Here is a 22,790-nt window from a genome sequence, read left to right on the forward strand (position 1 = left end):
GTTATAAAAAATCGAGGTTTTGGTTCTTTCTTCATATTTTGAGATGTGGAACTCGAATTGAGGCAATTTTTGGAGCAAATTTCATCACAAGGATTGGGGTAAGTGTTCTCTACTCGGTTTTGGTTATATTTCATGAATCTATCTTCAATTTTAGCTTTTGGTTGAGGAATTTTAAAGAAAAAATCGGGGGTTGTGGCCTAAAGTTTCATAATATGAATTTTTGAGTTTTGAACACCGATTTGGAGTCGGATTTGAATGAAACTAATATGGTTGGACTCGTAATTGAATGGGTTGTCGGATTTTGTGAGTTTTGTCGGATTTCGAGGGTGCGGGCCCAGGTGTGATTTTTGGCCGGCTTTGGGATTTGACTTAGGATTCGATCTTTATCATTTGTAACTGTTTCCTTGGGCTTTATCTGATGTATTTGAGTTGCTTTTGGCTAGTTTTGAGCCGTTTGGAGGTTTCTACGCGCGTGATGGCATTCTTGGAGCATCGCTTGGCTTGCTCGGCGTTGGAATTGGCTTGTTTGAGATAAGTAAATGTTCTAAACTTAGTGTTGAGGGTATGAAACCCCAAATTATGTGTTGTGTGATTGGTATTGAGGTGACACACATGTTAGGTGACGGGCGTGTGGGCGTGCACCCTGTGAATTATGACTCCGTTGTTTCCCTGGCACTGTTTAGTGGCCCTAGTTTGTTGATATTTGTCTTCTCACCATGTGATTAATTAGTTGAGCTGTCAATCATGCTAGATATCATGCTTAGTCTTTATCTTGATATTGTTAGGGCCCATAGTGGTGGTTTCTTGTTGTCACCTCACTGATTTCATTTATATTTCGTACTCACTCATATTCATGCATTCATATCATATCTCAGTCTCAGTTGTTATTTATTGATACATCATATCATTGTTGTCGGGCTAGTTTCATGACATTGAGAGCCCGAGAGACTGGAGAGATTGATGACTCAGTGAGGCCGAGGGCCTGATTGTGAGGATCTTTATGGGATCGGTTTGTACGCCGTCGCATGTTTTGTTGATTTATGCCATGATTGGCTTGTTATAGCGCTTGGGCTGAAGGAGACCCTCCGGAGTCTGTACACACCCCCGGTGAGCGCAGGTACCTACTGAGTGCGAGTGCCGAGTGCCAAAGGCCGAGTGATTGGGAGGATTGATTGACTGTGAGGACTGAGTAGCTGTGAGGACTGAGTGACTGTGAGGACTAAGTGACTGTGAGGACTGAGTGACTGGGAGGACTGTGTGAATTAATACTCTAAGAGTATGCATATGGTTTTATTTACTGAGTTGCATCGCATTTGACATGCACATGACATACAGGCATAAAGATGCATTTTCCTCATGTTGTACGGTATCACGTCATTCATGACTTTTTACACACATTGATATGTGGTTATAGAGAGGTATTTCACACATGCTATCTAGAAAGAAAATGAAACATCATATTTCCTGTTGAAAGGATTTTTGGGAAAAAATTACAGTTTTCAAATTTTCTTATATTTTTGACGATTTTGGTAAAGGATTTGGGCTTTCAATGGTATACTTGATAAGCGGAACTATTTTCAGAAAACTATGAAAAGGCTGAGCACTTTATCTCTAAGCTATTTCTTTATTTATTTGCTTTACACTATTTTGAACTGCTATTTGGTTATTGGTGTTGGACCCGACCTATGTTCCAGCTCGTCATTGCTTTCAACCTAAGGTTAGGTTTGTTACTTATTGAGTATATGGGGTCGGTTGTACTCATACTACACTTCCTGCACATTGCGTGCAGATTCCGGATGCCGATGTTGCTGAGTTCTATGGTTGCTGGATTTGAAGATATACCTGCATTCCTGTTGTAGCTACCTCTTCTTTATGGTAGCCTTAGTTTTATATAAAAACTCTGTTTACGTACTTTTCAAACAGAAGATGTATGTACTTCATATCAACTTTGTAAACTCTATTTGTAGAAGCTCATGATTTGTACTACCAGTCCTTGGGAAAAGTATAAGATTCAGATAATTCCTTTGTTTAATTGTCTTATTAATATTACGGAGATTGAATAGTTGTTAAATTGGCTTACCTAGCGGGTTGGGTTAGGTGCCATCATGACTAGTGGATTTTGGTTCGTGACAGATTGGTATCAGAGCCCTAGGTTCATTGGTTCTACAAGTCATGAGCAAGTGTCTAGTAGAGTCATACGGATCGGTATGATAACGTCCATACCTATCTTCGAGTGGCTACAGGACATTTAGGATATACTTCCCATTTTTCTTTCTTTATCGTGCAACATTGATTCAGTTTGAAGCGTAATCCTTTGGATTCCTTCCACGCATTCGTATGCGCACTTGAGCGCTCGGTATCAGTTGTGCATCGACGGCTTGTGATTCCCTGGATGAAGTGCGGGATGTGATTTCTGTGTGTTGATTGTGTGAGCACGTGCTTTTGGACTTATATGTTTGGTAGCGTCCCTATGAGTGGAATTTATGACTAGATGAGTGGTCGGATTGTTATATGATGAGTATGATGTGACTATGGGTGTGTTTAGATAGATTGGATTTGACGAAAAGAGTTTGATCGAGATGTAGATTGGGTGCTTGATTTCCGTCTTGATTTGACGTATAGTCTCGAGTTATGGGTGTGTTGAAGGATCCTTTACATGTTGTTTAGTTGAGGAGTGAAGTAGATTTCCATGTCGTGATATGAGTTCAGACTTAGAAAGATTAAGTGATTGCGTAATGTTTATGACTGCGGAAGGGTATAAAGAGATGTTAGTTTGAGGCGAAGCAGGTGGGTTATCTCCTGCGGGGTGTCCTGAGGGTTGTGTGATCCATATGTTGTTTTGTAGCGAGTTCTCTTTTACTAGTGAAATATATGTGTTGCAATTTGAGTTTGGATCGCTTATAAGAGTGGGCTTGACTGTTACAAGGGTGAATGCGAGATTTGCAGATGATTTGAGATATTAGATGGTTTGTGTTGCATGAGCTTATGAAGGATTTAGTTGAATCTCACTATGGTATTATGGCAGTAATAGAGTATGGGCATTGTGAGCTATTATGTGTTTTGATCTATGGATTTGAGCCAAGTGGGGGAGTCTGATATTGATAAGTTGATGGCACGGTTATGTGTTTTATTAGTGTCGGTTGACATATACTTATGAAGCAGTTAGGGCTTGCAGAGGTCGATTTTGATGATGAATTAAGCAAGAAACTTCTAGAGATAGGTTATGTTACACTACTCGAAAATGGTTCCCATATATTCAAGATTTATATATGGCAAATGAGAATTTTTGCGGATTTGTATATGGCTAGAAGCTGAGAGTTACATTGGATGGTGTCGAGACTCGTAGTATTTCTACATCATTGTGGATTCTACATTTCGGAATCAGGAATGTAAGATAAACAGCTTGAAATTCACAAAAAGGTCTCTTCAGAGTGAGTATCTCGGTTGTGCTACTTTTGTGGTGCTTAAGAGAGCATTCAGCGGCTGATGAGCCTTAGGGCGGTGTGGTTTTATGCTTGGGTCTTGTGTGGTGAGTCTTGGTTGAGGATTGTGGTATTATGGCAAGGAGAAGTATCAATTTGAAGGTAATTCAGAAGGAACTCGGGGAAATAGGACGGCTTGGTAGTAGGTTGGGTCGGCATGGTAACGGATGCGATTGGCTCTTTTGGTGCTTATGATGTAGTGAGTTTCTACAGGTGTTTTATGGCGATACTCTTGGATTTTGACGGCATGTGTAGCCTGGTTGAGTTAGAGGAGTTCAATCCTGACGGTTTGGTTTTGTGCAAGTGGGATTCGGAGAGTTCACGATGGTTTCTACCACGGTTAGAGATGTATATTTCCTACTAGCATGAGGAGCATATGGTGTATAGTGATATTCTCCTAGATGGGATCAAATGGAAAGTTCTTGGCTAATTGAGTGAGTAGTTGCTTGTGACTCGGAGTGGATTACGAAGTTCTCATATTTTTTGTATGATGGCATAGTATATGCGGTGTATTGTGTAGGATTGAGATTTGCAAGTGTAAGGTCACGGTTCAGTTTTGAAGGGAAGGTCATGAGTCCTTAGGCAGCATGGATAGTTTCAGATGACTAGGTAAATGATATTACTATCTGGTAAGAGAGTATACATTTCAGAAGGGGCAATGTGTTTTGATTTATGGATACTTCATTGGTATTATGGCACTCTCTTGTTTGATCGACTGCTAGTGTTCAAATTTTTCTTTGTGGCACAGAAGAATTATAGGAGTATTCCTCTTGGGATGATCGTGTATTGGAGAAGTGTTAGACATTCAGGCGGTGGAGTTGAGATCAGATATGGTAATTTGTGTGTTCTATGGATTTGGAGACTGGGAGTTCTCATGAGTAGATTGTTTCATGGTTGTGGACTGTGAAAATGTAGCCAAGGTTAGTCAGAAGATATTATTTGTTTGTGATTCAGTTATTGTGGACTTTCGGAGGGTTATTTATCTATTGTGGGTGATGAGAGTTGATTTGAGGTTCATTGGTAGGCCCGATATAGATGTGTGTTCTGCACTGAGTGGGATTGGTTGGCTCCATACTGCCATTGTTCAGGGACGTGCCATTCTGTTATTGTTGAGCTTATTCGTGTTTTGAAATGATTTGTGAGTTACCCTTCTATGTTATTAAGAGTTGTGATTCGTTGGTTATATGCACACATGGTGCAATTCTATTTGGGCTTTATAGCGGAAATTTGAGCAAGATGAGTATTTGGGTATTGCGTGATTGATAGCGCGTTGGCTATGTTCTTTCCGGATGGTGGCATTGTGTTAATTGCTCTCCGTGTTTATGGTAATGCACTTTGGTAACTTGATGTCAAATTTTGGGTAGTTATGGATTTTGAGCAGGGTGGCTCGATATATAATATGGACCAGCGTTCGGATGGGGTCACGCATTGTAGTGGAGTTATATAGAGGTATGATCCTTTGTGTTGGATTCGTTTGTTTTGGCTCTACGGTGTGCTAGGCTCTTAGCATGGTGTTGTGATGGTACTTGTTAAGCTGGGGAGACAGTCCTCTCGTTTGAGGCATTTTCAGGATTGAGTATATTTGGAATGTTACTATTTGGTGCACGGGTTGTGGATTTAAACTTTATTGATGTGTCATGTCACTAGAGTGATTATGTTATGTGGGACGAGGTCATCGTACCTAGAATGGGTGCTATCGGATCTGATTGCGGTATATTTGGAAGGATATTGATGTTGATCGGCTTAGAAATTTGCTATAGTTCCTATCGAAGGAGAGGGAGTTCCACAACTTGTTGATCTGGCGAATGGTTATGAGTTTCAGTGTGTTTCTTTCATCGTTGGCAGTGTATGAAGGTGTTAGAACGAGGCTCTGTTTGATAAGAGGTTTATTACTGGTATTAGGTTGTTTTGAGCATCTACTATGATTAGAAATTATCTCTATGAGTGTTTGAGTTATGTGGTATATCGTGTGATTTCATCTTGGGTTATGGCTATGGCTTGATACAGCTTGTTCAGACTTATACAGTGTGTACATGCGAGATTCTGATCTTATAGAAAATTTCAGATGTGAAAAGTTTGGTTCGAATGTTTATGGGCTAGGTTGAATTATGAAATTTCAGTTATGTTATGTTATCAGACCTATATGGGATAGGGTGATGTGGGATCACCCTCGGGTGTGCATGGTAAGGTTACACGGGGATTTGATGGCTTTTGGAACAACTTTGGGCACGTTCGAGGACGAACGTATGTTTAAGAGGGGAGGATGTAACGACCCGACCGGTCGTTTTGAGCATTTGCACTTCGCTCGGTTGTTTGAGTTCATGAGTAGCTCCGTGTGATGTATTATGACTTATGTGAATCATCGGTTTTGGTTTTTAGGTTATTTGAAATTGATTTAGAAGAATGATTTTCAGCTAGAAGCTTCAAATTGGAAAGGTTTGACCTAGTTTGATTTTTAGTAATTGACCTCGGATTTGATTTCTGATGATTCCATTAGCTTCGTTGGGTGATTTTGGACTTAGGAGCGCATCTGGATCGTGATTTGGAGGTCCGTAGTGGAATTTGGCTTGAAATGGCGAAAGTTGGAATTTTGAAAAGTTTGATCGGGAGTGGACTTTTTGATATCGGGGTCGGATTCCGATTCCGGAAGTTGGAATAGGTCCGTAATGTCAAATGTGACTTGTGTGCAAAGTTTGAGGTCAATCTGACGTGATTTGATAGGTTTCGGCATCGGTTGTGGAAGTTGAAGTTTCAAAGTTCAATGATTTCGAATTGAGGTGTGATTCGTCGTTTCGATGTTGTTATGTGTGTTTTGAGGCCTCGAGTAGGTCCGTGTTATGTTATGGGACTTGTTGGTATGTTTGGACGGGGTCCCGAGGGGGCTCGGGCGTGTTTCGGATCGATTTCGGACCATTTTTCTTCATGTTGTTGTTGCTGAGGAACTGCTGGTTCTGGTGTTCCGCACCTGCGATTGATATTGCGAAGGTGCGGTAGCCGCATATGTGGCCAAGCATCGCAGATACGAGATTTCATTGAGGAGTGAAGGTCCGCAGGAGCGGAGGTATTTGTGCAGAAACGCGACCGCAGATGCAGTCATGGCCATCGCAGAAGCAGCCTGTCTTGCAAATGCGAGACCTTTTAAAGCAAAAACGAAGGTTGCAGATATGGCCCCTTATCCGCAGATGCGAAAGTGCTGAGCAGAGTTATAAAAAATTGAGGTTTTGGTTCTTTCTTCATATTTTGAGACATGGGACTCGAATTGAGGTGATTTTTGGAGCAAATTTCATCACAAGGATTGGGGTAAGTGTTCTACTTGGTTTTGGTTATATTTCATGAATCTATCTTCAATTTTAGCTTTTGGTTGAGGAATTATAAATAAGAAATTGGGGGTTGTGGCCTAAAGTTTCATAATATGAATTTTAGTGTTTTGAACACCGATTTGGAGTCGGATTTTAGTGAAACTAGTATGGTTGGACTCGTAATTGAATGGGTTCTCGAATTTTGTGAATTTTGTCGGATTCCGAGGGTGCTGGCCCGGGTGTGATTTTTGCCTGGATTTGGGATTTGACTTAGGATTCGATCTTTATCATTTGTAATTGTTTCCTTGGGCTTTATCTGATGTATTTGAGTTGCTTTTGGCTAGTTTTGAGCCGTTTGGAGGTTTCTACGCGCGTGATGGCATTCTTGGAGCATCGCTTGGCTTGCTCGGTGTTGGAATTGGCTTGTTTGAGATAAGTAACTGTTCTAAACTTAGTGTTGAGGGTATGAAACCCCAAATTATGTGTTTGTGATTGGTATTGAGGTGACGCACCTGTTAGGTGACGGGCGTGTGGGCGTGCACCCTGTGAATTATGACGCCGTTGTTTCCCTGGCACTGTTTAGTGGCCCTAGTTTGTTGATATTTGTGTTCTCACCATGTGATTAATTAGTTGAGCTGTCAATCATGCTAGATATCATGCGTAGTCTTTATGTTGATATTGTTAGGGCCCATAGTGGTGGTTTCTTGTTGTCACCTCACTGATTTCATTTATATTTCGTACTCACTCATATTCATGCATTCATATCATATCTCAGTCTCTGTTGTTATTTATTGATACATCATATCATTGTTGTCGGGCTAGTTTCATGACAATGAGAGCCCGAGAGATTGGAGAGATTGATGACTAAGTGAGGCCGAGGGCCTGATTGTGAAGATATTTATGGGATCGGGTTGTACGTCGTAGCATGTTTTGTTGATTTATTCCATGATTGGCTTGTTATAGGGCTTGGGCTGAAGCAGCCCCTCCGGAGTCTGTACACACCCCCAGTGAGCGCAGGTACCTACTGAGTGCGAGTGTCGAGTGCCAAAGGCCGAGAGATTGGGAGGATTGAGTGACTGTGAGGACTGAGTAGCTGTGATGACTGAGTGACTGTGAGGACTGAGTGACTGGGAGGACTGAGTGAATTGATACTCTGAGAGTATGCATATGATTTTATTACTGAGTCGCATCGCATTTGACATGCACATGACATACAGGCATAGAGATGCATTTTCCTCATGTTATACGATATCACGTCATTCATGACTTTTTACACACATTGATATGTGGTTATAGAAAGGTATTTCATACATGCTATCTGGAAAGAAAAATGAAACATCATATTTACTGTTGAAAGGATTTTCGGGAAAAAGTTATAGTTTTCAAACTTACTCATATTTTTGACGATTTCGGGAAAGGATTTAGGCTTTCATTGGTATACTTGAAAAGTGGAACTGTTTTCGGAAAACTATGAAAAGGCTGAGCACTTTATCTCTGAGCTATTTATTTATTTGTTTGTTTTACACTGTTATGAACTGCTATTTGATTATTGGTGTTGGACCCGACCTATGTTCCAGCTCGTCACTGCTTTCAACCTAAGGTTAGATTTGTTACTTATTGAGTACATGGGTCGGTTGCACTCATACTACACTTCCTGCACATTGCGTGCAGATTCTGGATGTCGATGTTGTTGTGTTCGATGGTTGCTGGATTTGAAGATGTACCTGTGTTCCTGTTGTAGCTGCCTCTTGTTCATGGTAGTCTTAGTTTTATAAAACTTTGTTTACATACTTTTCAAATAGAAGATGTATTTACTTCATATCAGCTTTTTAAACTCTATTCGTAGAAGCTCATGATTTGTACTACCATTCCTTGGGAAAAGTATAAGATTCAGATAATTCCTTTGTTTAATTGTCTTATAATATTATGGAGATTGGATAGTTGTTAAATTGTCCTACCTAGCGGGTTGGGTTATGTGCCATCACGACTAGTGGATTTTGGGTCGTGTCAAGAAATGATATGATGAACAATAGTCATTGCTTCTCCGTGAATGTTCCTTATTTTTTGTCGTTTTAGGGCCATAAAACAGGAATTCTTGATGGTTTCTAATTTTCGTATGCTAATGTCCACGCAATCTTAATGAATTCGGGCGGCAGGCTGTGAATCGCCTAAAATTGTATGGGCCCATAAGAAACAACCTAATGAATAATAGTCATTGTTCGTCATGACCATTCCTCGTTTGTTGGCATTTTAGAGCCATTAAATTGGAATTCATGATGATTTCCAACTTTTTGTGTGCTAATGTTTATGCCATCTTAATGAATTCGGGTGAGGGGCTCAGAATTGTCTAAACTTTTGTGGGCCAATCAGAAACGACCTAATAAATAATAGTCATCGCTTGGCCATGTACTAATACACATGAAAAACGTAAATATAATCAAAAATTTGTGTTGCATGACCCTAAAACACTAAAAAATGAACCCGAAAGTCATGGCGAAATAATATGTATTGGTCACTAGGTTGTTTCCTATTGACCTACGAAATTTCAGGCCAATCGGAGTTTGTCAAAAAAATTATACAGAATCATCATGTGCTAATGCACATGAAAAAATGGTTACAGTCGCAAATTTGTGTTGCATGACCCAAAAAGGCCATAAAATAAACCTGAAAGTCATGGTGAAGCGAATACTATTGCTCACTAGGTCGTTTCCTATGGACTTACGAAGTTCCAGGCTAACCGTTGTCCGTCAAAAAAAATTTACTAAATTAGTATTGTTGATACCCAATTTTTCCTCAAACTATTTTTAAATTTGCATATATACCTTCAAAATCACTTTTTATAATAATTGGTATTTTTCCATAATTTTCCATATTATTATCAATTTATTTTTCTAATTTATTCAGTACTTTGTATCCAATAATTATTCATAAATTACATTACAAGTAATTTCAAAGTATTTTTTAGCTCAATATATCATTTTTAATCCTATTAGGATTTAATTATTTCACAAATTAGCCAATTTGGCATTTGGCTATAATTACAATAATTTTGCAATTATAGCCTAATTGTACACGTTATGCTATTTTAATTCAATAATCAGTCATTCTATATTGTAAATATTAGTTAATTACCTTAATTTCACCTATTTAGCTTTAATTTCATTTTATCTAATTATTAGCTATTTTTATTAATTATTTATCTAATTTTGATGTGTATTTAACAATTAGCCATTCTTATTTAAATTATAGCCTAATTAAACCTGCTCCAAATTAAATAACCCACCAGACCCCAAGCCCAATGTCCTATCCTACCCGGCCCAATCCCCATTCCATCTGAGTCGTTGATTATTTTGAATCAACCGTCCAGATCAGCCCCTTTCTAATTTAACCCCCTAATGACTACCCCCGTTTCTCACCCCCCCCCCCCATTCTCTCTCAACCGTTCTCTCTATCTCCCTCTCTCTATCTCTGGTTCTCTCTAGAACCTTCTCTTCTCCCCTNAGCATGTTACTCCGCTCATGTGTGATATTTTCCTTTGATAAATATTGATTCCCTGTAATTAGAACCTCACTCGAGGATCTCCTTACTGATTTCCAGAATTTGAAATATCTCTTGCCTTATTTCTCTGGCTGATTCCGCTGTCAAACTAATTTGTATATATTTTCCTTAAATAGGATTCTGAACTTGACCTTAATTGCATGCTATATACCTATATTACACTTGTACTACTTCCTTATTGTGTTATAAGCAGCTTTACTTGATTCCTTTCCTTATTTTGCCACTGCTTCTTACCGTTTGAGTATGATTCCTTAATTAAAGGAAGTCTGTATACTAAGTTGATTCTAATTAACGTTTATTTCTATAATTACTGCTGAACTATTATTTTTACCTTATTCTTCCGCCCGCTTTCAAACTATATATACTCTATTCGTTCATTAGCATAACATACGAAAAAAAAATATGTTCAACTCTCTCTCTCACAACTAAAACTCTCTATTCTCTCTTCTGTGCTACTTGCTACTATTCTAAGTTAGCCGGCTGCAAGCCAAGGCTAACTACTGCGCCTCTCCTATTTCTGCTTTGTGTTTTTGCTTTCTTCACTTCACTGGTATGTTCTAGTTCAGATTTCAGTCCTCAAACCAACATGTTTCTATTTACTGTTACAATTCCTTGTATTTCTGATATGCTTTTATATACTATTTTTGCTGTTCAACATGTAATTAGGATCCTGAATTCCCTCTACATGTTAAGTTATGCTTTACTTGTCAATGACCAGCATGTTTCTGTATACTTAGTACATGTTTCTCATGTGAATCCCCATGATTGGTACGTTAGTTTGACCATGGTCCTAGTTGTTTGGTGTTGATATGTTAATCTAATCCAATACCCTACTGTCCCCCTGATCCTCTGAACCTGTAGGAGTTTCTGATTGTGTGCTCATATATGTTCCTGCCTACTACATGTTTGCCCTCACATGCTCCATATTTCTCCATCCAATCCCATTCCCTTGCTTGTGTTTGCTGGACTATTCTTGGTCCTTGGTGTGATGCTGACTTTGTTTTGGTTCTGAGATTGGTATGCATGCTCCTTCAAATTATTTTCATCAGTTAAACTTTGTTATAAAACTATTTCAATTAAGTCTCTCTTTTCAAAACTGTTTCTTACTTACCCTTTTTTTCAAAACTGTTTCTTACTTAAACTCTTCAAAACTATGTCGAGCACTCTCACTCTACTCTTAGACCACTAAGTTCTGCCCCTTTTGTGTGAGCATTGCCTTGGGACCCTTGAGCTCCCTCTGAACTTCGACACACAAAAGCTGGCCTTTCCACACTGCACTTACTCTATCTTGGCTATGAAATCTGGGTGTGAGCACTGTCCGGGAGCCCTTGAGGTCCTTAGGAAACTCTGACACACCCGGATTATGAGAACGGTTGTGAAATAATACTTGGCATTGAGGACCTGGAGACTTGGGCCTATTCTGTAGGCTCCCTATAATTAACTTCTTATTTTTTTTCTTTATTTTCAGTTATGTAATTCCTATTCAAAGGCCTGTAATAATTATTTGTAAACGACTCTGGGATTGGATAGTGAAAAGGGGTGGGTAATATGCATGTTGTAGTATAATCCAGGGTAGAAATCATGTTCCTGGGTTTACTTTCTCTATGCGCAATAGCAGTCATGTTTAGGTACAATATGCCAAGCATGTCGTGCATTAGATATCATGCTATTTAGGATTTATATGTACTGTTTTCAGCATCTCATCCACACTTAGAAATCCTGTCTATAGGGTAGATAATAACAATAAACTAAGCTGCTATTATGTGATTCTTCCCATGTAAATATGTTCTGAAATTTCATTTAGAAATCCTGCCTTCCTGCCTTAGGGTAAACGTGTTAACACAATTTGTTATTCATGCACTCACCATATTGGAACCATGCTCCGCACTTAGAAATCCTGCTTTAGGTAAACAGCATCAAAACTGTCACTCCTGCCTCTTTGAAGCTGTGCATAATTTGATGTGCATTTAGAAATCCTGTTTAAGTTACTATGCATCATACTGCATTAGACATCATGTTATAGGATCACACTTATTCGATCACACTAGTCTAAATATAGATATATAAACAGTCTTCCTGTTCTAAAAAAATTGGTAATTAGTCTCTGGATGTTTGAAACATTTAGAATTTCATGCTATTAGGTATAACAACTTGGAATTATTAACAAATCTGAATAACTGCTACATATTATTTTACGCCTAGGCAAGCCTTAGGTAATCAACTTCAAAATAAAACCAGAATCGTCTTTGTGATTAGTGTTTAACTGTCAGCGTGTTAAAATCAGTAGGCAAGCCTGATTAGGACTTCCTCTCTGAGTTATGTAATAAATCTGACTCTGCTGTTATCACTTAGATACCATGCTTAGGATCTGAATTTAGACCTTAATTGTGTATGAGTTATTTTGTTTATGTGTACTGTGTAGAGGTATATCTGAGCCTTTTATTTGTCTTTCATGCTCCCCTTTAATTGAAGTTCTATCTGTATATTATGTGTCGCCTTAGTATTTTACCTTTAAACTTGAGGGTCTGCCTAGAACCCCCTTTTCATAGGATAGGAGTCCTAAATTCCTCCGGGACTGATAGGAAGGGACGGGTAACAGTATGCAATATGGGTCGAGACCAACCCTCGCTTTAATTACCTTCATGGGGTGGGAAAGGGTAGATATGGAAATGATGACCGGTGCGCTAATACCACGTGTAGCCCCTCTTTGAGGAGTGTCATACAGGGTATTGCATTGATGTGATCCATAGCATAAACAAACCTAGGATACCCCTTTACACTCACAAATATGCTTAGATTATAATTCTTTTCAAAATCTAGCTTTTCATTAATTGTTTTTCAAACATCTGTGTACTTAAACTTAAATCCCCTATTATATGAGTCATACTTGTTTATTTGCTAAATTGTACAAACCCCCAAAAGATGTTTGGCCGGGAACCACACTGGTGGATCCTGAGGGGTGCCTAACACCTTCCCCTTAGGATAATTTCAAGCCCTTACCCTGTCTCTGGTTACCAAACGTAGTTATAAATGAACCCTCTAGGTGCCCTAACGCACCTTAAATCATTAGGTGGCGACTCTTCAAAATGCAAACCCCTTTCCCAAAAGGAACGAGTTGTCTCGACCAAAATGTCATAAACTCGATTTCGCGAGAAAAAGGGGGCGCGACAAGTATGTACTAATATACACGAAAAAGTGATTATAATCACATATTTGTGTTGCGTGACCTTAAAACACTATACAATGAATCCGAAAGTCATGGAGAAGCGATAAGCATTAGTCACTAGGCCGTTTCTTATGGACCTACGAAATTTCAGGCTAATCGGAGTCCGTCAAAAAAATTCAACAGAATCAGCATATACTAATACACATCAAAAAGTGAATATAATCATAAATTTATGTTGCATGATCCTGAAACGCCATAAAATGAACCTTAAAGTCATGGAAATCAATTAGTATTGGTCACTAGGTCGTTCCTTTGGACCTACGAAATTTCAGACTAATCGGAGTGTATCAAATTTTTTTTACAGAATCAGCATATACTAATACGCAGAAAAAAAATGAATATAGTCATAAATTTGTGTTTCATGACCCTAAAACATCATAAATGAACCCAAAATTCATGGCGAAACAATTATTATTATTCACTAGGCCTTTTCCTAAGGGCCTACGAAATTTCACGCTAATTCAGAATTCGTTAAAAATATTCTACAGAATCAGCATATACTAATACACATGAAAAGTGGGTATAATCACAAATTTATGTTGCATAATCCTGAGACAACATAAAATGAATTTGAAAGTCATGGAAAAGCAATTAGTGTTGGACACTATGCCATTTCCTATGGACCTATAAAATTTCAAGCCAACCGAAGTCCATAAAATTTTTTTACAGAATCAGCATGTGCTAATATACACGAAAAAGTAAATATAATCAAAAAAATGTGTTGTATGACCTTGAATCGCCATAAAATGAAGCCGAAAGTCATGGTGAAATAATTAGTACTGATCATTAGGTCGTTTCCTATGGATCTACGAGTTTCAAGCAAATCGGAGTCTATCAAAAAATATTCTACAAAATCAGCATGTACTATACATATAAAAAAGTAGATATAATCACAAATTTGTATTGCTTGATCGTGAAACACCATAAAATGAACCCGAAAGTCATGGTGAGTTAATTAGTATTGGTCACTACGCCATTTCCTATAGATATGAAATTTCAAGACAATCGGAATGTGTCAAAAAAGATTTTACAAAATCTGCATGTATTGTGACATACCAAAAAAATGGATATAATCACAAATTTGTGTTGCATGACCCTGTAACATTATAAAATGAACCTGAAAGTCATGGCTTAACATTTAGTATTGGTCTAAGCCATTTCCTATGAACCTAAAAAAATTCAAGCCAATTGGAATCCGTCAAAATTCTATAGAATCAGCATATATTAATACACATTAAAAATAGATATAATCATAAATTTGTGTTGTATGACCTCAAAACACTAAAAAATGAATTTGAAAGTCATGGTGAAGCGATAAATATCAGTCACTAGGCTATTTTTTATGTACCTACGAAATTTTAGGCCAATCAGAGTCCGTAAAAAAAAAATTAAAATCAGCATGTACTAATATGTACAAGAAAGCGAATATAACCATAAATTCGTATTGCATGATTCCGAAACGCCATAAAATGAAGCCGAAAGTCATGGTGAAGGATTGAGATCGGTCACTAGGCTGTTTTCTATGGACCTACTAAAATTCAGGTCAATCAGAGTCCGTCAAAAAACTTAGACTAAATTAGCATGTACTAATTGATCATGCCCAACTATGCCTTGTAAAAGGACTAAGCGGTCGCTGCAAATATAATCCGGTTCAAATCCGGAGTCGAATCCCACAGGGAATAAACCTATTTACTACAACTTTTAATACTGCTAATGATAACTTCAGAAAATTTCCGGATGCAAGATTTTTAATGGATAATGAGTAGAATTTAGTTAACTTAGGAAAAATGACAGTAAAACAAGCAATAATCAAGAATAAAGTTGAATTCAATGGTAAAAGGGTCTAGGGCTATTGATTTCCCCAATTGTCAGATTAATTCCTGACATGTTAGCTATAACACTCTATAAGGAGTATGAGTTCTGGGCTACCGCAATTATCTCTCGATTAATTACGATAATTTACTAGAAGCATTCTCTCGAACTACTCTAGTTGACAATTTATGCAACTCAGAATTATCCCACCAAAGCTTCGTTATCTCTAACCCTGCTTTTAAATCAAGTAATTAATCTCTTAACTTACCCGAAAGTGGTGTTGTTCAACAACAATCTAACCAAGTGTTCTTATTCAAAACACAAGATAATTAGACACGATTAATCAAGGACCCTTTCAATTAATCACAAGACAACACGTAGTTGAACAACCATAGAGTAAAAATGGCTCAATTTTATCAAAACAGAGTCAAAACTTCATCCAACAATTGGTTCCATCAACCCTGGATGACGGGTTTACCTACTCATACTAATAGATAAAAATTCACTATAGAAAGTCATAATCAACAATGGAATTAAGAAGAAGATGAAAACACTTAAGGAAATTCTCTGTCTTCCTCCCGTGTTCTTGCTTCCAAAATCTCTCTAAAAACAGCTATCCCTCTCTTCTGGGCGAATTAGGCTTCATATAGGTTTAGTGTTGCGACCAAAACACTCACGCAAGAGCACGTGATCATCAAGTAATAAAGTAGTGAGTAGAGTATCGTTCCCACGAAGACTTGTGATTAACTTTTGACTGATTCAAACTCAATTAACTTATTGATCCAAGAGATTTCTCACAAAATATAGTTGTCTCTAATTTACTACCTAAAAATATCAATTACTAAAATAACTAGAATAATCAACTACACACACAGCAATTTCGAATAACAATCAATAGGGAAGAATATTCCAGGGTCACGGGTTAGGTAACAGTCATGTTGCGTTCTTGGCTTAAAATAACTAATTGATTTATCTGGATTATTGATTGACAGGGTTGATAATGCTCGTAAGGATCTTTCGACTCCTTANATGACAATCAGTAGGGGAGAATATTCCAGGGTCACGGGCTAGTTAGCAATCATGTTGCGTTCTAGGCTTAAAATAACTAGTTGATTTATCTGGATTATTGATTAACAGGGTTGATAATGCTCGTAAGGATCTTTCGACTCCTTACTCGCCTATTCAAATTAACTCAATGCCTATATGTCTATGGAATTAAGATTAACAAGAATGCGTTTACAGTTCCTGTATTCAACCAAGCAAGGCAATTAGGTATATGTCTATCCTAATTGCGAATCCGTCCCCCGATGCCCAGGTTCAAAAACTTGCTCTATTTAATTCTATATGCAATCCAAAGTTTCCACTTTCGAGTTCAACTCTAGATTCGCAGATAGTATTTCACTGTTAGCTACTCAGCAAAATAATTGAGAACAGAATTAAATAAACAACCCAATATGATTAAACCAACTTTGTTAAATTAAACACTGAACAACAACAATCATGTTTCACCCATGACCCTAGAACAATGGGTTTTAGCCACTCATAGCAGTGTTCATCTCAATAATGTTTAATTTCATTCAAAACGTAAAAACAAGAAGAAGAAAAGAAGAACTTGATGTTGAATTTTCCTCCTTGCCTCTATGTTCCTTGCACTAAACTATGAAAACCTTGATATTTTACTCCTTGGGCGAGCTTGACTTTATATAGGTTAAGTGAATTTTCCTCCAGGTTTTCAATTTTGCCCCTAACAGCCCTTTTCCGGAACTGGGACTAGCGCGAACGCGCTAATGTTCGCGCTAAAGTTCGCGCTAGTCTCCTAACATTCTGCCTCCCGCTTCTGGACTAGCGCGAACGCGCTAGACCTCGTGCTAGACTTCGCGCTAGTTCAGGCCATTTTTCTTCAATTCTTTGTCTAGTCTTTGCGCGCACACAGCTCCAAGGGGTCTTTCTTGCTCCAATGTAGCTTCAATCACCACTTTAAGGCATCATCTAGGCTCACCATCCTGCAATGTGTAAAATTCACAATTAGAGCCCATTATTCATCATTTAACCATATTATGACATTGAAACATAATCAAGCGGGAGCATAAACAATCGCCAAATCACCTAGACTTTGCCTATTATCATTTAGGTTAGTCGCCTTAGAAATTACATAATTGACCCTGGGTTATTGGCTTACGTCAGCTCGTCCGCGGCCGCGGATTGGACCGCGGATTTCTCCCAGTGTTCTGCCTCAGTGCGCGACCAATGCGCGGTCAATCCACGGCGGCACACCTGGAGGGGACTTCGCCACTTGCTTTTCTTTCTCCTTTTCAACCGTGCTAACCTCCGATTGGCCTTCCACGCTCCATATTGACTCCAAAACACTCTTTAGCTTCCTCATAGCTTGGAGTGGCTCCTGCAAAGCATAAAACTCTTAATTAGAGCATTTTGTTATCTTTTAACATTCAAATATTGATAAAGTGCGACTAAATTAGAGTGTAAATAGTATCTAAATTGCATAATTATAGCCTACTATCACTAATACACAGTAAAAATTGGATATAATCATAAATTCGTGTTGCACGATCACGGATTGTCATTAAATGAACCCAAAACGCCAAAAATCGGTATTAGTCATGGCGAAGCGATGAGTATTTGTCACTAGGCCGATTTCAATGGACCTACAAAATTTCAGGCTAATCGAAGTTCGTCAAAAAAAAATCTACAAAATCAGCATATACTATTATACATGAAAAAGTGGATAATCATAAATTTGTATTGCATGACCCAGAAAATCATGGTGAAGCAAGGAGTATTGCTCACTAGGCCATTTCCTATGGACGTACAAAAATTCAGGCCAATCGGAGTCCAACAAAAAATTTCTACAAAATCAACATGTTACTAATAAATATAAAAAAGTGGATATAATTGAAAATTCATGTTGCGTGACCCCAAAACGACATTAAATGAACCCGAAACGCTAAAAATGATATTAGTCATGGCGAAGCGATGATTATAGTTCATTAGGCCATTTTCTATGGACCTACAAAATTTCAGGCCAATCGGAGTCCGTCCAAAATTCTACAGAATCAGCATTTACTAATACACACAAAAAAGTGGGTATAATCATCAATTTCTGTTGCATGAATCCAAAATACCAAAAAATAAATCCGAAAGTTATGGCGAACCAATAAGTATTAGTCACTAGGCCATTTCCTATGGAGCTACGAAGTTTCAGGCCAATCGTTCGTCAAAACAATCCTACAGAATCAGTATGTACTAATACACACGAAAAGTGGATATAATTACAATTTTACACGAAAAGTGGATATAGTCACAATTTTTTACAGCAACTAAGAAGAAGAAGAAAAAGCTTGAAATTATCTGTACTTTGAGTACTAGTTAAACATTTTTTAAAAAGTAGATATAAGTTATAGATCCTGAAAACATCCTCTTTACCTTCTTTGGGTAGGGGTAAGGTCTCCGAACATTCTACCATCCTAAGACCCCACTACTAATATTACACTTTATTGTTAGGTACAAATTAAATAGGGCGACCAAATAAGGCATCCCGTAAAATTTTCACCGTACTTTTTTTATGACTAGTAACTCCGTCCTCGATGAGATTTGTGAATATTGTATGGACTAGATTGGTCGGTTCAATCAATAATGTACAAAATTCCATGGTCCTACTTATCTCATTTTGACGATTTTTCTCGTGTTTGATATCTACATCTAAAGTTACAATCTTCAAATTTTACTGTCTACACTTCTGAATATCTTACTTGGGTTAATATACGATACCATCTTTCGAGGGTGAGCTAGATGATTACCTATGTATTTAGTAAAACTCAACAACTTTAGTGTAAATTTTATATTTATAGTAAGAAGTCAGCTAAATATGTACAAAAATATTTCCATAAAGTTTATCTTATAATACAGACCAACAAGCAATTTCAATAAACTAAATTAGACAAGATTAATAAAGATTGAAAAATAAGTCAACTTAAAGATAAAATTTTACTTGGTTCTTCACTTCTTTGCAACAAATGACATTGATACAATAATACACTGAAATAATTTCATAAATAAATCGCTATTCAACAATAGCACAATCCACAAAGATACAATTTTGAGGGAAGGGGAAGAGAAAATAAATCAAGAAGCTCGACATCCTCTCATGTCGATCCATGCAATTACTCCTTCAAATCTTAGCGTGAAACCTGTAATTCAGACAGAATTTATGATTAATGAGTTTAAGTTCCTTATCTAAAAAAAAAAATTAAAAAAAAAAGACAAAAAAAAAAGAATATTGCCGACAATTACTTCACAAAAAATCTTAAAATTATAAGGTTACTACTACTCAGACCTCTAAATCGATAATCGGAAAATGATACTGTATAACCGCTCTCGGAATAATAGCCAATAATATATATAATTTTTGTTTATTTTTTTTGTATATATATATATATATATATATATATATATATATATATATATATATATATATATATGTTATATACAAAAATTATATAAATTTTAACACTTTATCGAATACTGAATATAAATAATTTTTGGCGCGGACTGGAAGTGATAATACCCCTACGTTAATTCACCCTAATATTAAGATCCACTTGACTGAAAAATCTAGCTTCTAATCTAGTTATAAATGAAGAAAATAATAACTATCCTAGTCCCAATGGTCTTGGTTTTGTAAATTGACCTACAATACAATAATAGGTAATAACTATTATGTATGTAAAGTCAGAGTAAAAATCTACTACTAATCAATCAATTTGTATTAATAGTGTAAGTTTTTCTTTTACACTGTCAAGGCATAAATAAGTTAAAACCTTGTACTATATCGAATAGTACTAACGTACAACAATCATTCTGCATGATTTATTTATTTTTTGGCCAAAAAATTTTTCCACTGACATTACCAATTCTTTATTAAAAAGTCGAGTTATGCAATCAACTTTTTCCTCAAAATAGGAACAAAAGCAAACGAACATACAATGCAGCTAGAAGTTTTTAATGTGAGGTTATGGGAAAATTAAAGGATTTCACTTACGAGTTTAACTTACATATACTAACAATGTAATTAATTTTCTGTACTATTAATGTAATTTAACTTGTCATAATAGGTCATTACTTTGTTATATAGATAATTGTAACCCGATTTGAACCTGAAGAAGCGAGCCCGGTTAACCAGACAAGCTGGAGGGACTTCTAAAATGTGTATCTCTTCTTTACTTTTAAGTGACAAAGAGTTCTCAAAGTATATAGCTCTAGTAGTCCTTTCTGCCTATTACACTCCGTTCAAGTGGCAAGAAGCCAAGTACGGAGTACTTGGTCAGTAATGGACTTCCTTTACTTCGTAACCTTAGTCTGTTAAAAAGTTATACACTGTCAATACAGATAAGTTAGCTTTATGAAAAAAGATATAAATACTTAACTTAAATCTAGAGAGAGCAAGTGTAGCCAGGTGGTGGAGTCTTCCCACAGGTAACAAGGAGCTGAAGAGCAAGAGGGACAAAGATTTTAAGGTTAAGAAGCTTGACTTTAAGTGTTGTGCAAAGGCAAGCAGCAGCTTCAAGTTCAACAAGTCCATGTAGAATTGGACAACATTCATTAACAGCAGGGTCACCTATTCCAACATGAACTAGCCCACCAAGAAGATCTACACAAGCTCCAAGTTTTAGTGTGTCAATTGGGCATGTTGCCTTTGTTGTTGGTGGTGGAGGGCATGGTTTTCCTTTTGGGGATGGTGTAACTGGAGGAACAGTAATTGGTGGAACTGTCACTGGTGGAATTCCTATTGGTGGCAAGTTGATTGGAGGTTTTACAATAGGTGGTATACCAATTGGTGGCTTAAGAACTGGTGGAACTGTCACAGGTGGAATTCCGATAGGTGGCTTAATAACAGGTGGAACGACGGGCGGCAAGTTGATAGGAGGTTTTACAACTGGTGGAACTGTAACTGGTGGAATTCCGATAGGTGGCTTAACAACTGGTGGAACAACTGGAGGCAAGTTGATAGGTGGTTTTACAACTGGTGGAACTGTAACCGGTGGAATTCCGATAGGTGGCTTAATAACTGGTGGAACAACGGGTGGCAACTTGATAGGTGGTTTTACAACTGGTGGAACTGTCACTGGTGGAATTCCGATAGGTGGCTTAATAACCGGTGGAACAACGGGTGGCAAATTGATAGGGGGTTTAATACTTGGAGAGGGAGTTTTGGGCTTTTTGGGTTTGTGAGAGGGTTTTCCACAATAGCCACAACCAAGAATGGGAGTGAATGAAGAAAGGAAAAGCATGGAAATGAAAAGAAGACATGTTATTTTAGATGACTCCATTTTCCTATGAGGAAAGGAAAGAAAGAGGGAATAGGTTGAGATTTTGGTACAAAGAGTATGGTGTTATATAGATATGAAAGTGAAATGCAAACAAAATAAACCCTAAAACCAATGCACGTGAACAAGGGGTCTATATGGCCAATTTTTTGCTAGTTGGCAACTCAATTGTCTTGCATGTGCATGAATCTGTATTAGTACTTTTACTTAATCTTGATTAATTATGTCTGTGTCATGATTACTCATGTCAACTTAACAAGGAAGCTCAATAGCTTCACTTGCCATATATGGGAGGCTCGCTTTGGGAAAGTTCGAATCATTTAGATTACATGTGGAGAGATACTCAAGATTTAAAGTTTATGAGTTATTATAGTGACTTCAAATTAATATTATAATAATATATGATTATACAGTCAAATATTTAATTTATAGATACTTAGTAAACTTATATATAAAATTTGAACAAAAAATTACTGAGTTTACGTGAATCCAGAGATGGCTCAATCCAAAAGCCACTAAAAAAGTGGCTTTGGCCCCCAAAAAAAAAAAAAAAAAAAAAAAATATATATATATATATATATATATATAGTAAAAAGTAAAATTTGCAATCATATGTTGTCAACTTTTGTCAACCACTACGTCCATATTTTCAAAGTATATACTATGTACTATTTTAAAATATTTTACATAGTTATGGTTGAAAATAGTAGACAATCATATTTGTAGCTATTTCCTATCTTAATTTTGTCTAATGCTTTTGAACTTGAATTATTCTTGTTTAAATTTCGGTATTGTAAGACTTTATTCAATTCTTTGAATATCTTTTTAAATATTTTCAAGCTCAAGCTAACTAGATATTAAACGATTAGCTTATAAATATGTTGCTTTAGTAGCATTGTTTCCTCCTAAAGCTTGCCAAACACATTAATTTCTTTAAAATGTACTATTTGGGGGAAAATATTTTTGCCCTCGGAGAAGCTTTGCCAAACAAGCTATTAACCTTGAATATCTTTTAAAGCATAACGATCTATGAAATTGATGGTTTTACCAGTTTTTGAAATTAAAAGTGAGA

The 22,790-nt window shown here is 37.1% G+C and overlaps 1 protein-coding gene across 1 annotated transcript; it reads right to left on the reverse strand.

Annotated features, from left to right (window-relative positions):
* Window positions 1–19,356: 19,356 nt before the first annotated feature.
* LOC109244041 (repetitive proline-rich cell wall protein 1-like) lies at window positions 19,357–21,776 on the reverse strand. Its single transcript, XM_019411066.1, has 2 exons — window positions 20,818–21,776; window positions 19,357–19,582 (listed from the first exon to the last, which is right to left on the reverse strand). Exon 1 carries the CDS (start codon window positions 21,719–21,721, stop codon window positions 20,825–20,827), a length of 897 nt encoding a protein of 298 aa, XP_019266611.1. The 5' UTR covers window positions 21,722–21,776; the 3' UTR covers window positions 19,357–19,582; window positions 20,818–20,824.
* Window positions 21,777–22,790: the final 1,014 nt, after the last annotated feature.

Source organism: Nicotiana attenuata, unplaced genomic scaffold (assembly GCF_001879085.1).
Source record: "Nicotiana attenuata strain UT unplaced genomic scaffold, NIATTr2, whole genome shotgun sequence".
Lineage (NCBI taxonomy): Eukaryota > Viridiplantae > Streptophyta > Magnoliopsida > Solanales > Solanaceae > Nicotiana > Nicotiana attenuata.